Source organism: Oppia nitens, unplaced genomic scaffold, assembly GCF_028296485.1.
Source record: "Oppia nitens isolate AA-2021 unplaced genomic scaffold, nextdenovo-longstitch-racon4-pilon3 scaffold26_pilon_pilon_pilon, whole genome shotgun sequence".
NCBI classification, from domain to species: Eukaryota; Metazoa; Arthropoda; class Arachnida; order Sarcoptiformes; family Oppiidae; genus Oppia; species Oppia nitens.
Genome location: NW_026533206.1, coordinates 542,966 through 558,128, shown reverse-complemented (window position 1 = coordinate 558,128; position 15,163 = coordinate 542,966). Strand labels below are relative to the sequence as shown.

The 15,163-nt window shown below is 30.2% G+C and overlaps 3 protein-coding genes across 3 annotated transcripts; 1 reads left to right on the top strand and 2 right to left on the bottom strand.

Moving 5' to 3' along the window:
• Window positions 1-391: 391 nt before the first annotated feature.
• Window positions 392-3,844, bottom strand: LOC128954237 (forkhead box protein N3-like). Its single transcript, XM_054299813.1, has 6 exons — window positions 3,004-3,844; window positions 2,533-2,615; window positions 1,547-1,740; window positions 1,322-1,473; window positions 1,117-1,219; window positions 392-1,024 (listed from the first exon to the last, which is right to left on the bottom strand). Exons 1-6 carry the CDS (start codon window positions 3,605-3,607, stop codon window positions 478-480), a joined length of 1,683 nt encoding a protein of 560 aa, XP_054155788.1. The 5' UTR covers window positions 3,608-3,844; the 3' UTR covers window positions 392-477.
• Window positions 3,845-5,134: 1,290 nt separating this feature from the next.
• On the bottom strand, window positions 5,135-6,145 carry LOC128954247 (transmembrane protein 223-like). The gene has a single exon (XM_054299823.1). It carries the CDS (start codon window positions 6,032-6,034, stop codon window positions 5,135-5,137), a length of 900 nt encoding a protein of 299 aa, XP_054155798.1. The 5' UTR covers window positions 6,035-6,145.
• Window positions 6,146-6,482: 337 nt separating this feature from the next.
• LOC128954273 (vam6/Vps39-like protein) lies at window positions 6,483-13,934 on the top strand. The gene is made up of 5 exons (XM_054299846.1): window positions 6,483-6,879; window positions 7,013-7,090; window positions 7,195-9,410; window positions 12,824-13,239; window positions 13,822-13,934. The coding sequence occupies exons 1-5, from the start codon at window positions 6,807-6,809 to the stop codon at window positions 13,898-13,900; spliced, it is 2,862 nt and encodes a 953-aa protein (XP_054155821.1). The 5' UTR covers window positions 6,483-6,806; the 3' UTR covers window positions 13,901-13,934.
• Window positions 13,935-15,163: the final 1,229 nt, after the last annotated feature.

The window sequence follows — 15,163 nt, the reverse complement described above, 5'->3', positions numbered from 1 at the left end:
ATATATTTGTATAACTTTTCAATAAAAAAAACAAATAGTTAATAATAATAATAATAATTATCTATAAATTTTTAGTATCTATATATAACAAATCAGCATTTTTTTTATCATCATCAGCAAAAAAAATCCATATTTTTCATATCAATAAAAAAAATTAAATTTTAAAAAAAACTAATTAAAAAACAAAATTTCAAACAAAAAATCAATACTCCGACTCTCTATCTCTCATATATTATACACAGTATATTGAGATAACATATATATATATGAGTGTCAGTCAATCAATCCATATATATATATATATAACTATTTATAATATAGTTTCTATACATAATATATATACCCAGAAAAAAAAACTTTTGTATATTTTTTATAGTAATAATAATAATTAATATATTATTTTTCAATAAAATCAATAATAATTATATATAAAAAAAAACTTTTCTTTTTTTTTAGTGAACAAGTAGTTGAAGATCTCTAATCTTTTTTACACTTTTTCAATATCAATGGTCTCTCGTGTTGTTGTTGTTGTTGTAGTTGTTTATTACTCGACGCTAAGTTCAATAGGGCTTCCGCTCCTCTCATACCTTCATCGGCTGAATCTTCATCGTTAATGTCCTCTTGGATTGTCTTCGAAGTTGTCGTCGTCGACGACGACGACGACAACCTCTTTGTTGACACAATTCTTGTAGATTTTCTCTTATTTTTATTATTATTAGTATTACTACTACTACTACTACTACTACTAGTATTGATAATCTTTGGCTGTATTGTTGTTGTTGTTGTAGATGTAGGTAGTGTTGTATGGTTGCTATCACTATTTACTTGTATTATATGGTATACCTGATCGGGCAGTATCTCTCCCGGTTCTAGTGCTGCTGCTGCTGCCGATAATGTTGTACTACCGGTGCTTGTGATGCTATTTTTTTGATAGTAATTATGATCATTGCTTGGACTAACTGTTACAGTAACTACTGGTGCATCGATGTCGTCAACATAGGCATCGGGTAGTATTGTCTCACAACTATATAGGGATTGGATGGATGGATGGACAGGTAGTAAGTAATCAATTAAAATCATATTATTTTTAATTAATAATAATCTAATAATAATTACTTTGATTCTTGAGTAACATTGATATTGTTTGTGTTGATATTGTTGGCGACATTGCACTGTAAGGTCAGCATAGATACGGCTGCATCAGCTTCTGAGATATTTTCTGATAAAATAATAATAATAATAATAATTAAATAAATCAACAAAAAAATATATAATCTTAATATACAATATAGATATATATATATATATATATAATACATACCTTTCTTAATGATTTTCATTGGTATCAATAATCGTTTGGACAAAAATGGTAACAAATTATTATTATTATTAATAGCCGACGATATATTGACCACCGATTGCTGCTGCTGTTGCTGGACGTGGCGTTCAGGCGGCGATAACTTCTTATTGATCCTATGGTAATATAAAGTAATTAATCGGTAATTGGGTTTAATTGATATCTCAAACAAACAAACTAAACACTTACTGAGAGGAAGAGTTATTAGTGGACAGTTGTATTCGGGGCGCCGATACCATAGTATTACCGGCAACACAAGTACCGGTGGCTGTCTTTGCCAGCGACATATACGGATAGATATGGGCCGGCGTACGCCTGACCGCCTGCAACAGTGTAGGCCGTAGATCGGGATCCACACACCAGAGACTACCTTTTCCTATAATCTATAATTTAGGTAAAATATAAATAGAAAATGTATAATTAATTAAAAAAAACAAGTTGTTTAGCACCCGGTAGGTAGTGGTGACACAGGGATGGGATATAATAATATTAAAACCAACAAAAAAGTTAATAAAATCATTGAATGAAAACACAAAAAAAAAAGATTTTCCGACTCTCTCTCTATGATAATGTTTGAGCTTTTAATATAATTTAGTAAAACTTTTTTGTTAAAAATTTATATATATATATATATAGAAACTATTAGAGAGAGAGAGAGAGAGAGAGAGAGAGAGAGAGAGAGAGAGAGAGAGAGAGAGAGAGAGAGAGAGAGAGAGAGAGCTGACAGCTGACAGTTTGCAATATAATGCATACAGTAGTAGTAGTTAAGCTCTGGTAGGTATTTTAATATACCGTTAATTTAGTTATAGTTTTTTTTTAAATAAAAAACATAAACAAGTTTCTATAGCTACTGTATATTATTTAAATTTTTCAAGAGAGAGAGAGAGAGAGAGAGAGAGAGAGAGAGAGTTGTCACCAAACTTGACCGTACGGTGCAATACACCACCGTATTTATATACATACACACACACATACAGCTTAGCAACCATATGTATATACATACACACAATATACACCAGGGGGTAGGTTGGTAGGTGAGGGGGGGAAGGGATAACAAATTAACCGTAATCATAGTGACACACATATAAATTGTAATCAACAAACACATAGACATACACACACACACACACTCGGGAATCGTAGAGGACAGTCATATATATACTATAGATACGCACCGGTATTAAATCATCGCTGACTTTGTCGAGTTTGCGAAAACATTTGTTAAGACTTAGATTATGTCGTACGGTATTCTTCCAACCTAACGGTGCCAACCAATTAGACAAACAAAACAAAACAAAAAAATAAATTAATAAATACAATAAAAAAATTATTATTATTATTATTATTATATAAAACATTATATAACAAACAAAAACAAATTATATCCAAATTAATTATAACTATTAGATAAAACATTGGAAAAAAAAGTCCAGAAAACTACTAGTGGTTAGAAAATTGGCGGTTAGAGGTTAGGTAGTAGTAGTTAGAGGTTAGGTAGTAGTAGTTAGAGGTTAGGAAGTAGTTAGAGGTTAGGTAGTAATTAAAGGTTAGTTAGTATTTAGAGGTTAGGTAGTAGTAGTAGTGGTGGTAGTAATAGTTAGAGGACGGGTGGATAGCCAGCCAAGCGGTCAAACACTACTACTAACCGGATGATGCCGTCTGATAGTACGGATAATGATCGACAATCCATTGGTAGATATCTTTGACGGGCAGGGCTTTGTTGGCCGACGACTCGATGGCCATAAATATTAGCGAACTGAACGAATAGGGAGGTTTGGCGTTGCGGTGCAATTGGGGATTATAGGTAACCGGCGGTACACTTGTAATGTTATTGTTTCGATGGCTATGCTGTTGTTGTTGCTGATGATGATGATGGCCACCACCATCACCGCTGCCGTCGTCCAGTGTTGGCGGTGGCGGCGGCGATACGTTCTCGTTATCTTCAAGGTCGCCGCCGCCGCTGCCGTTTTGTAATCGGCCGCCACCACCACCACTGGCCACGACCTGTATATTCTGCAATAGATTATTGTCCTGAAGCCATGTCAAGTTTGTCAGGTCGTTATCGTCGTCGCCGCCGCCGTAGTCCTCATCGTCGCCACCGCTGCCGCCCAACGAGTCGTTGTCCGCACCACTACCTCCTCCGCCGCCACAGCCGTCGGCGCCGCTATCGGTCAACGAATCGTTGTCGCCGTCGTCCTCATCGTCGTCGGTAGTAAACTCACGGTCGCTATCGGTCGATGTGACGGCCATTGTATATCATCGGCGGCAATGAGATTTCATACACAACAACACGACTGTCCTCTCAAACCACTAACAAATAAATGGCAAACAATTTATATAACAATTATTTGTTGATATGATTGTATGGTTTCCACACCAATAGGACTGTTATTATTACTATTAATATAATATATATTATATTATATATTATAATAACATTAATACACAAAACAAAAACATACAAACAATTAGTGAATAGATTAATACATATATTCAATATATAAACACAAAAAATATATTATATATACAGTATATATATATCCGACATTAGTTGCCATTGGTTACCAAATAAATAACTATTGGTTACACACACACTAACACTAACAGTGTGTTTGTTTGTTATATAAATTTATTTTTTAAAAGTAATACAATTTACTGACACATTTACTGAGTAAATAAATTCCCTCCTATTTAGGGTTTTATTCCCAGGGCATATTCCCCACACACTAAACCTAACAGTGTGTTTGTTTGTTATATAAATTTATTATTTATTATTTTTTTTTTAATAAAAAAGTAATATAATTTACTGACACATCTACTGAGTAAATAAATTCCCTCCAATTCATGTTTTATTCCCAGACATAAAGTTTCAGAAAATATTCCCCCATACATACACACAGTGTATTTGTTTGTTATATAAATTTATTATTATTTTAATTTTTTTTAAAGTAATACAATTTACTGACACATTTACTGAATAAATAAATTCCCTCCTATTATGGTTTTATTTCCAGGCATATAAAGTTCCAGGCATATTCCCCCCCCCCCATCCATTATACATATCATGAAAAAAATAAATAAAATTATTTATTTTTTTCTTGATGTTTATTTCCCGGGCGAAAAAAAATTGGGAAGGAATTTTCATAAGGGAAACTTCCCTCACTTCCCCCTTTTAACTGTTACTTGAACTCTACAATACAAATACAATAGTATATCAATTGATGTATATTTTGTTTTGCCAATCATTGGTAGCGCCACTTATGTATTGTAAAAAATAATTTATTTTTTTTTAAAAAAAAGGTTCAGGGTTAAGCAAGGTTATCTAAATTTTATTGTCGAAAAGGGGGAGTATAGTTGATGGGGTGGGTGAGTGGGTAAAAAACTTAGCAGGGGTGGGGGTGGAGTTCAAATTAATTGTTTTGAAAAAAAATTTCCAATAAACACACTAAATATGATATTACTATTAGAAATTTCACTGAAAATAATAATAAATTTTTTAACTAAAAATTTTTGTTTTAAACCAATAAAAAAACTTTATTTGATATTAATTTTTTGTTATTATATTAAATTTAAAATTAATTCAACAATATATATATATATAGATATCAATAGATATTACAATTGATAAATAATATTTAGATTTAAATCTATAGTATTTTTTTTATTAATTAACGATAATTATTGTTATAATTATTATAATTATTTAATTTATTATTTAATTTATTTTTTGTTGATATAAAATAACACTAATTACTAAAAAAAAAATAATAATAATAATTACTTAAGTATACGAAAAACACCGACAATTTGGTCAAACAGTTGCGGTCTATGAAACCGTCCTTTTTTCGTATCGATTAGAAAATAAGCGAAACGGCCCTTCAATTTCACGGGTATTATATTGTTGGCCACGACGTCGCGGGTTTGTTGTGTCGATATATCGCCAACGGGAACATCGTAGTGGCGATACCTGTTCTGGGCACCGGTTACCGAAAACGTTGTAAATCGGACATACTGGCCGCCCGGTGCCAGTATAACATAGCGTACCGATCGCATAGCGTAGAGTACGAGTACGGCAGCAAACAGTTGACTGACGGCAAACAATCCCATGGATACGGATAGTTGTGTGGAGTTTTCGCGCCACAGTAGACGCCATTTACCGAATAATCGTTCGTTGAGGTCACTGTCCGGGCCGGCGGTACCGGTAGTCATGAGTTCCTGTTGGAAATCGTCGGCCGATTTGGTTTTCGGTTGCTTAACAATTAGTACGAGTCCTTGATTGGCCAGATATAGCCAGAAAGCGTATTGCAATATATTCAGGCAAAACAATAGCCGATAGTGTCGGCTACGTTCGTTGCTATACAATAGGGTTGCTTTGAGTTGTTGTTGTTGTTGGCCATCGGCGGCAGCTGTGGCCGCGTCCGGGTCTTGACTATTGCCGGCCGATTTGGTCGCTTTCATCATCAGATGTGACTTAATTTTCTTGACTTGCGGGTCGACCACCACATCTTTTCGGGGATTATTCGATGTGGCCAATAGTCGCCACTGTTGTCCAGCGACGGTCATCAATTGTCCGCCGCGGTAATGGCCAGCGATCGGGATCGTTGTCACGCATCGGGACAACACGTGTTGTGCGCTAACGCGCGGACAATAGCAATATATTTGCCATAAATAATGCATTTTTTGCAAATGTCTTGAAATTAATTATTTATAAATCAATGGACACACTGTCGGTTTGGTCAGTGACCGCATACAGTGGCCAATCAATCAATTAATCGGTAATTATTTTTAAAAAAATAAAACATTAATAATAAACAAAACATTTGTAATGTTGTTATTGTTTGTGATTGTTGTTGTCATAGCAGCCAATAGAATGCATGCATAAAGCAATAATACTGTAATATTAAAATAAAAACAGTGTAACTACAGTACAATTTCTAATAGACATGTTTGGTACTTTATATTACCATATAATAATTTAGAAATTTTAACAGTGTTTTACAATACAATTGGGATATATTGGATACATAGATGAAAAAGTACTAAATTTACGATAATAGTAAATAGTAGTATTGTTTTGGGAATGTATTAATTAATAGGAGTTTTTTTTATTATTTATTTTATGCAATGTTTACAAACAAACAGTCAAACAGTTTGTTTGATAGCAACTCAATGATTGCGACAATCAATTGAATGGATTTACTATTGAAGACACTATCTATTGATTGATTGATTGCCATCACTGGCCAACACATCCACACACACACCTGAAGACATTATAAGTATCAAAAGTTTCAGATATCATCGTCATTACCGGCGCCGACGCCCCCCTCCCGCACACCACCGACGCGTCGGTTTGTTTGGTTGGTTGGTCTCTAAATATTAAGACATTATATATACATTCAATCGGATCCGCGGATCTGACTGACTGACTGACTGACTGGACGACAATATGTTGGACATCTACAAGGATGTGACTATCATGAAGAACCTGCCGCTTACTATTGAAAGTATCTGTGCCTACGGTATGTCTATAATAATCATCTGATGGATGATAATACTGATGGTCTTTATATAACTATTTCTATATTAATATCTAACTGTCACTCTGGATGATGTCGATGACGATGACTACCATTACTTCAACAACAAAAATAGATGACTATATTATTGTCGGTACAAAACAGGGACACCTATTGATGTATAAGTTTGAGATCCGGCGAAACTCATTGAATGGTTAGTTAGTCATAGCAATCATCAATGAAATGATTGAATGAAAGATATTTTTTTTTTGGGATCAATTAACTAATTTGTAATTTTGTTTTGTTTGTAAAACAAAGAGATCAAACCGGAAATCCATTTGTTACGGTCGAACAAGGCTTTCGCTAAGAAACCGATTGTCCAAATCGAGGCCGTACCCGATCTACGAATACTGGTCAGCCTATCGGATACAGTAATTAGTGTACATAACTTGGATCAGATGACATTCCCGTTGATGACTTGTGTCAGCAAATCGAAAGGATCGTCACTGTTTGTACTGGATGTCCAACGACAGCGTACGCTAACCGGCGAAAACCAGTGTACACTCAGGATGTGTTCGGTTAATAGATATCATTTGCAACTATACTACTGGAAGAATCAAGAGTTTCACGAGTTGTCAGCCGATCTCAAGGTTCCCGATATACCCAAATCGATTGCCTGGTCCGGCGGTCAGTCCCTTTGTGTCGGGTTTCGATCCGAGTATAGTTTGATTAAGATATCCAACGGTGAACATAAGGAACTGTTTCCGACCGGTGAAAAACCTGAACCATCAGTAATATTGTTGGACAACAATCGCTTAGCGTTAGGCAGAGACCAGAAAACTTATATAATGAATTCGGAAGGTTCGCCAATACTTAACTATCCCCTACAGTGGTCGGACAGTCCTATCTGTTTAGTCAACGATCAGCCGTATCTGGTGGCTATACTGCCCAACAATATTGTCGAACTGTTAACCATCGAACCGAAACTACAGATACAACGTATGGATCTATCGGGGAAAATATCATCCCGAATCAAATTGTTGGTCAAATGTATTCACCGATCGGGTCATATACTGTTGGCCTCAGGTTCGGATGTACTCTGTTTGGTCCAGTCATCCCATGAACAGCAAATTATTCAGCTGATGGGCGAACATCACTTTGAACTGGCCCTACAAGTGGCCGATATGTGGACCGATAGCAACAATGGTAGTGGTAGTAATCAATTGGCGCCGTCATCGGCGGTCAACAATAAGGAACAGATGATGCAACGGATCAAGAATATGCATGCATTCGATTTGTTTTGTAAAAAACAGTTCAAAGAAGCACTCAGTTTGTTCCTGAAGTTGGAAACAGATCCGCCACAAGTTATCGGTCTGTTTCCCGATTTGCTACCCGAAGACTATCGAAATAAATTGGATTATCCATCGAAACCGCCTCAGCTGTTGGGCACTGATCTCGAAACTGGTTTGTTCTGTCTAATCGATTATCTATTGGAAGTCCGCAGAAATTTGGCCAACAATTCCAATAGCGGTGTCCACTATAATACTGTTGTTGTCGGCGTCGGCGACGATAATACCAACACTAGTAGTAGTAGTAGTGAAACCACTGGTAGTCCATCGCTAAAAGCCAAATATCAGTTGAAAAGTATAATCGATACAACACTATTGAAATGTTATCTACAGACTAACGAAGCACTGGTAGCACCATTGCTACGCCTACCCGACAATCATTGTCATCTGGAGGAAGTAGAAAAAGCGCTGAAACGTTATCACAAATATAACGAACTGATTATACTCTACCAGAACAAAGGTCTTCATCGGAATGCATTGGATCTACTGTTTAAACAATCGAAAAAACCCGACTCACCGCTGGCCGGCTTCAAGCGTACCGTTCAATATCTTCAACATTTGACGGCCGAACATTTGGATCTGATATTCGAATACTCCGAATGGGTACTCAAACAATACCCGGAGGAAGGTATCAAAATATTTACCGACGATGCCGTAGTCGATATGGAACTACTGCCCCGTCAAGAGGTTGTCCAATATTTGCAAAAAGTCGACGACAACCTACTCGTACCCTATTTAGAACATTTGATATTCCAGTGGATGGATACTACCCCTGGGTTTCATAATGCATTGATACACAAATATAGGGAACGGGTACGCATATTGTTAGCTGATTATAAAAATAATTTAATGGATAAGCAGTCCATGGAATCGACATCGGACGGTACATCCATATCCTCAACAACACCGGCAGCTATGGTAGGCGCCGGTGAAGAACCGGGAGAGTTGGGCGAACTCCGGCGTAAACTATTGAAATTTCTTGAAGATAGCGATCATTATTCAACGGAAACATTGCCAACGTATTTGCTAAATGATGGCCTGTTTGAGGAACGGGCAGTAGTTATGGGCAAAATAGGCAACCATAAGGAAGCGCTGGTTATTTATGTACATGTCCTGCACGACACCCGCCGAGCGGAACAGTACTGTCAGCGCCAGTACGACAAGGGTTTGCCTGAAAATAAAAATGTAAGCAATTTTTTTGGTTATTTATATTTATTAATGTTTTTTTTTTGTTTAACTTTTTATTAGTTATTATCTCTCTCTTTCTCTCTCTCTATAAAAAAAATTACTAAAAAATTTTCAATTCAATTGATAATTATTTAATTATTTTTTTCCCATCCTTTTTTCCCAATACCTATGATTATCATATAATTAAATGTTAAAATTAAAAACTTTAAAAAATTACTTAATTATTGAATAGTTAATTAAGTAATTAAAAAAATTTTAATATTTTTTTATTTATATACAAAGTGTATATATATAAAGTTATTATTAAATTATTTTTCTACATATAATTAGTGATGTTTTCGATATACACTGTATTTAGTTAGTTATATATATATATATATATATACAGTAAAAGTGTTTATTTTATTTTTAGTTTATTTGATAATAATATGGATAAACAACAACAACAAAAATTATCACTGTTTTTCACTAATAAGTATATACTATACCGTATACTGTATATACAAAATACTTAACATTTTATTTTAGTCAAAAAAAATTGTTCAATAATTATAATCAAATTACTTCATTCATCGATTTATCTCTGAATGTCATTAAAGTTAAATTATATTTATATATACACTGTTTAGAGGCATATAATTTGCATAAATAAAGTATTAAAACAAATGATAATTTTGTTGAATAAAGTTTTGCACTTTTATATTAAACTCTCATTTACTCTCTCTCTCTCTCTCTCTCTCTCTCTCTCTCTCTCTCTCTCTCTCTCTTTCTTTCTCTTTCTCTTTCATTCATTAATTCATTCAATCACTTAACTCACTCACAAAAAAAAGTTTTGTGTAATTTTTTTTTATATTTTGCATTTAATTTATTTAAAACAAAACAAAAATTTTGTTTAGTTTATCAATAAATTATTATATTTTCTCTCAAAATGTTATTTTTATTTGTTTTGGTTTTGTGTTTATTTATTTTCCCCCAAAAAATTTATTATTATTATTATTATTAAATTGATTTTAATTTATGACAATATTTTTGTAAATTTTATTTATTTATTTATTTTTTACATTTAGTGTATAACTATTAATGTAATGTGCGTGCAGTCAGTCTCTCTCTCTCTCTCTCTCTCTCTCTCTCTCTCTCTCTCTATGTTTGTGATGCCATTGAAAAAAAATATTTTAAATTTTAAAAAATCCAGTTATGTTTATATATTTATATATTTTGGCAAAAATTTATTTTATATATATATATATATTTAAGTTAAACGTTGTGTTGATGTATAGTATTGCGGAAATAAGTTTTTATATATATATATTTATAGTTAAATATATACAGTATATAACCAACAAAAAAAATAAACTGCGAAACAAATTGATTGCAATCATAAATCTTGTTTTTATTTATTTTTATTTTTTTAATAGTTTCATGAGGTGTGCACTCATTATTTGGCAATGAATTTGAAACTTTTATTTTTAAAGTTTAGTTTAACTTTTTGTTTGACCGTATATTATATGATTGCAATTATATATATCATAGATATAATACTCCCAAACATATGCTTATATTATATACAGTATATATGTATACATAAAGTGATTTTATTTTTTTATTTTTTTTTAATGATTTCGTGAACAGTTGTCTGAACTCTCTCTCTCTCTCTCTCTCACACACACACACACACACACACACACTCACTCACTTATAAGGGAAATACAACTATTATATAACAGATTATGGGAAAACCTCGACAACATAACCGCACACACATAATATTTATGGCACATTAAAGCCTATTTAAAAATGTTTATTTTCATTCATTTAGATAGGGCCTCCCCTACCCTACCCTTCCCCACACACACACACACACACACATAATACTGTAAAAAATCAGGTATTTTTTTATATATAACTATAGACACACACACACACACTATAAAACGATACAGTAATAATAATAATAATAATAATAAACAATTATGAACCGGTACAGTTTTTTTAACAGTGATTTACTAGTTTTCAATGTTTTTTGTTGTTATGTGAAAATGTATGCAAAAATTTTTTTAATGTTTAATTATTATTATTATTATTTATTGTTTTCTCTCATAGATATGTATTATAATTTTTTTTAGTTTATAAAATAAATTATGAAATTATTGTATAGCGTGTATGGAAAATAAAACTGTTTTTTTTCAAAAACTATTTCACATATACTGTATATACAGTATATTTCATTAATAAATTATTTTTCAAAAACCGTATTTTAATATTTACCGTAAATTTCAGCCAAAAAATTATATATATATATATATATTTATTGTATTACATAATTAACTGTATCTTTAATATTATTTTTTATTTATTAGTATCATATATATATATATTAAATTTATAGAGAGTACATAAATTATATAATGTATAGATAAAATCTAAAATTTTCCACAATATATAAATTATTATTATATATATACATATATTTATTATTATTATTATTATTATTAGTAATATCTAATTTATAGTTATATATATTTTGGTTATTTATTTATTTAGTATAGATATTACTATTACTTTTTTGTTTGTTTGTTTTTATTGAAAGTTTATGTAAAATTTATTGATATTATTATTAGTAGTAGTATTTTTTTACGGGGTTTCAAACCGGAAAAATATTTCAATGTTTTTATATATATTCAATATATATATATATATATATATATATTGATGGAAAAAAAGGTTTGCACTTAAATTATAAGTTGCTTTTTCCTTAAATATATTTATTTATTATTTAAAAAAAAACATTTAGAAAAACCATCAAAAAAATTGAAATTTTTTTCCCCCAAAAAAATTATACATTATTTCCGAGAGACATGTTTTTTGATTATATTTATATTACTATATATTTTTATATATACAGCTATTTATCGGGGGGTAAGGGGTAGGCATACACACATACACCCCAAAAAAATCATGATTGATTGATAGCCATCCATGGGAGGGGAAGGTAGGCTATGATGGAGGGGGGGGGTTTCAGGTATTTGACTTGAATTATAAAAACAAATTGTATTTGTTTTGTAATTAATTACTACAGTATTTTCAACAACAACTAAAAAAACAGTTTATTATTATTATTATTATTATTATTATTATTATTATTACAATGTTTTTCCTGATTAGTATTTATTTATTTTTATTAGTAATTTATTTTCATTTTAATTTTTTTTGTTGGGCGGGAGGTATATGTTATGTCATTATTATTTTAAATTTTTTTTTTTTAATAAAAAATAGGAAATACTATTATAATATTTATTTATTTTTTTTTAAATTATTATTGATGTGTTGTATTGACTACATAAGCCCTTCAATATATATACTGTATATTAATAATAATAATAATACCCGTTATATATGTTTTTTTTAAATAGGTTTTCCTAACACTACTGGATCTGTATCTATCGATACCTCCGCGGCTACAATCGGGTAAAGATTTGGACACCGGCTCAACGGTGATGGCCACTACCATCAACCCGGCCCTGACTAACCTCGAGGCCAATGTCCAGTCGGCCATCCAGCTGTTGACCCGACACTCGACCAAAATAGATCCGTTGCGGGTAATCAAACTGTTACCGCCCGACATACCCGTAGTAGCTGTCGAAGAATTCCTACACTTGACTACCGATCACTTGCTGCGGGCCCGACATTCTGGCCAAATATTTCGCAATCTATTGCTGGCCAAACGTCTCCAGGTTCACAAACAACGTATCCGATTGGAACAGCTAAGCAAACTGGTGGTCGATGAGGTCGACTTGTGTCAAGTGTGTCATAAACGTATCGGCAAAAGGTATGGCCTATTAATTAATTAATTAATTAATTATTAGTATTACCCGATAATTATTAGTATTATTAGTTAGAAACAGTATATAATTTGTTTGGTTTGTTTAAATAGTTAGTTAAAAAAAATTTTTTTTTTGTTGAATTTGTTTGTTTAGTTAATACTTAATTAGTTAGTTAGTTAGTTAATTAATTAATAAGTTAGTGATTTTTTTTAGTGTTAACTACTGTTTAGTTAATTTTTATTTGTGGGTCAAATGAGTTTAGGGGTCAATATTATTATTATTATTATTATTATTATTAGTAGTAGTAGTAGTAGTAGTAGTAGTAGTAGTAGTAGTAATAGTAGTAATTATTATATTATTATTAGTAGTATTAGTATTGAAAAGTATTGTAAGTCATATATTTTTTATACAATATATATATATGGGATGTCATATATTTATAGTAAAAAAAAATTAAAAATAAAATACATTTACCGTAAAATTAATTATTATATCATTTACTTTTATATCTTATTTATTATTAATTTTTTTAATAATATTATTAATTGTTATTATTTTATTATATATATTGTTTTTTTTATTTCCAGTGTTTTTGTACGCTTTACTAATAGAGATTTAGTACACTTAATGTGCAAAGAAAAATACAACAATAACTACAATCTATAACTAAAATAAATAACTAAATAATAATAATAATAATAATAATAATAATAATAATAACCCATTAAAATAAAAAAAGGAGGTGTGCCTGTCGTCCCATTAATTGACTAATAATAATAATAATAATTAAAAAACAATAAAATTATTATTATTATTACTATTTAATTGGATATATCTATTAAAAAACATACTAAATATATATATATATATATATATATATATATATATATATATATATATAATGTTTTAATTATTCTGTTAAGTGTCTAAAATAATAATAATAATATTTATTTTGTTTGTTTGTTTGAATTATAAATAAAATTGTTTATTAAAGTATATAATAATAATAGTAAATATATTATAAAAAATGTTTTTTTTAAATTAAAAAATATAAATCTATTTTTATTATTATTATTAAATGAAATGTTTTCATTATAAATAATTATACTAATAAATAAAAACATTTTTTTAAATAAAAAATATTTGTATTTTGTTTTATTTATATTTTTGTTTTTCTAATTCAATAGCTTTTTAATGAACTCATGTATTATATAATGAAAAAAATAAAAGTTAAAAATATCTAAAGTATTTAATGATTTATATTAGATATTTAAATGATTTTATGTTTTAATGAATTTATTATTATTTTTTTATATAAATATTTATTTATTTTTTAATATTCAGTAGTATTTAAATAAGTTAAACAAAAATTATTATTAAATATTTATAAATATTTTTTTGTTGTATTAAAAAAATAAAATATAATGTCTTTCAACAGCAAAAAAATAAATAAATAAATAATAAGTTTTAATGATATTTATTAATATTTTTTTTATTAAAAAAAATAATTATTTAGTATCATATCATCAAAATTTTGATTCAACAAAAAAAATGTAATATTTATTTAATCAAAATAAATATATTTTTTATTATTTAAAAAAATTGATTAATATTTTCGTGTACTTTTTTAATAGAAATTTTTTATTTTAAAAAAATAAAAAATATAAATTTTGTTGAAAAATATTTTGAATATATATTTTTGTTTGTTTGGTTTATACATTGAAAATATTAAAAAAAAATATTATAATTTTTTTTTTTGATAATTAAAATGTCATAAATTTGTTTTAAAAAAATTGTTTTTTTAATCTCTCTCTCACTCACACACACACACACACACACACACACACACACTCACACACACACACACACTCACCCACTCATAATTTCTCACTACAAAACAAAAGTGATGAAATAATTTAAAACTTAATT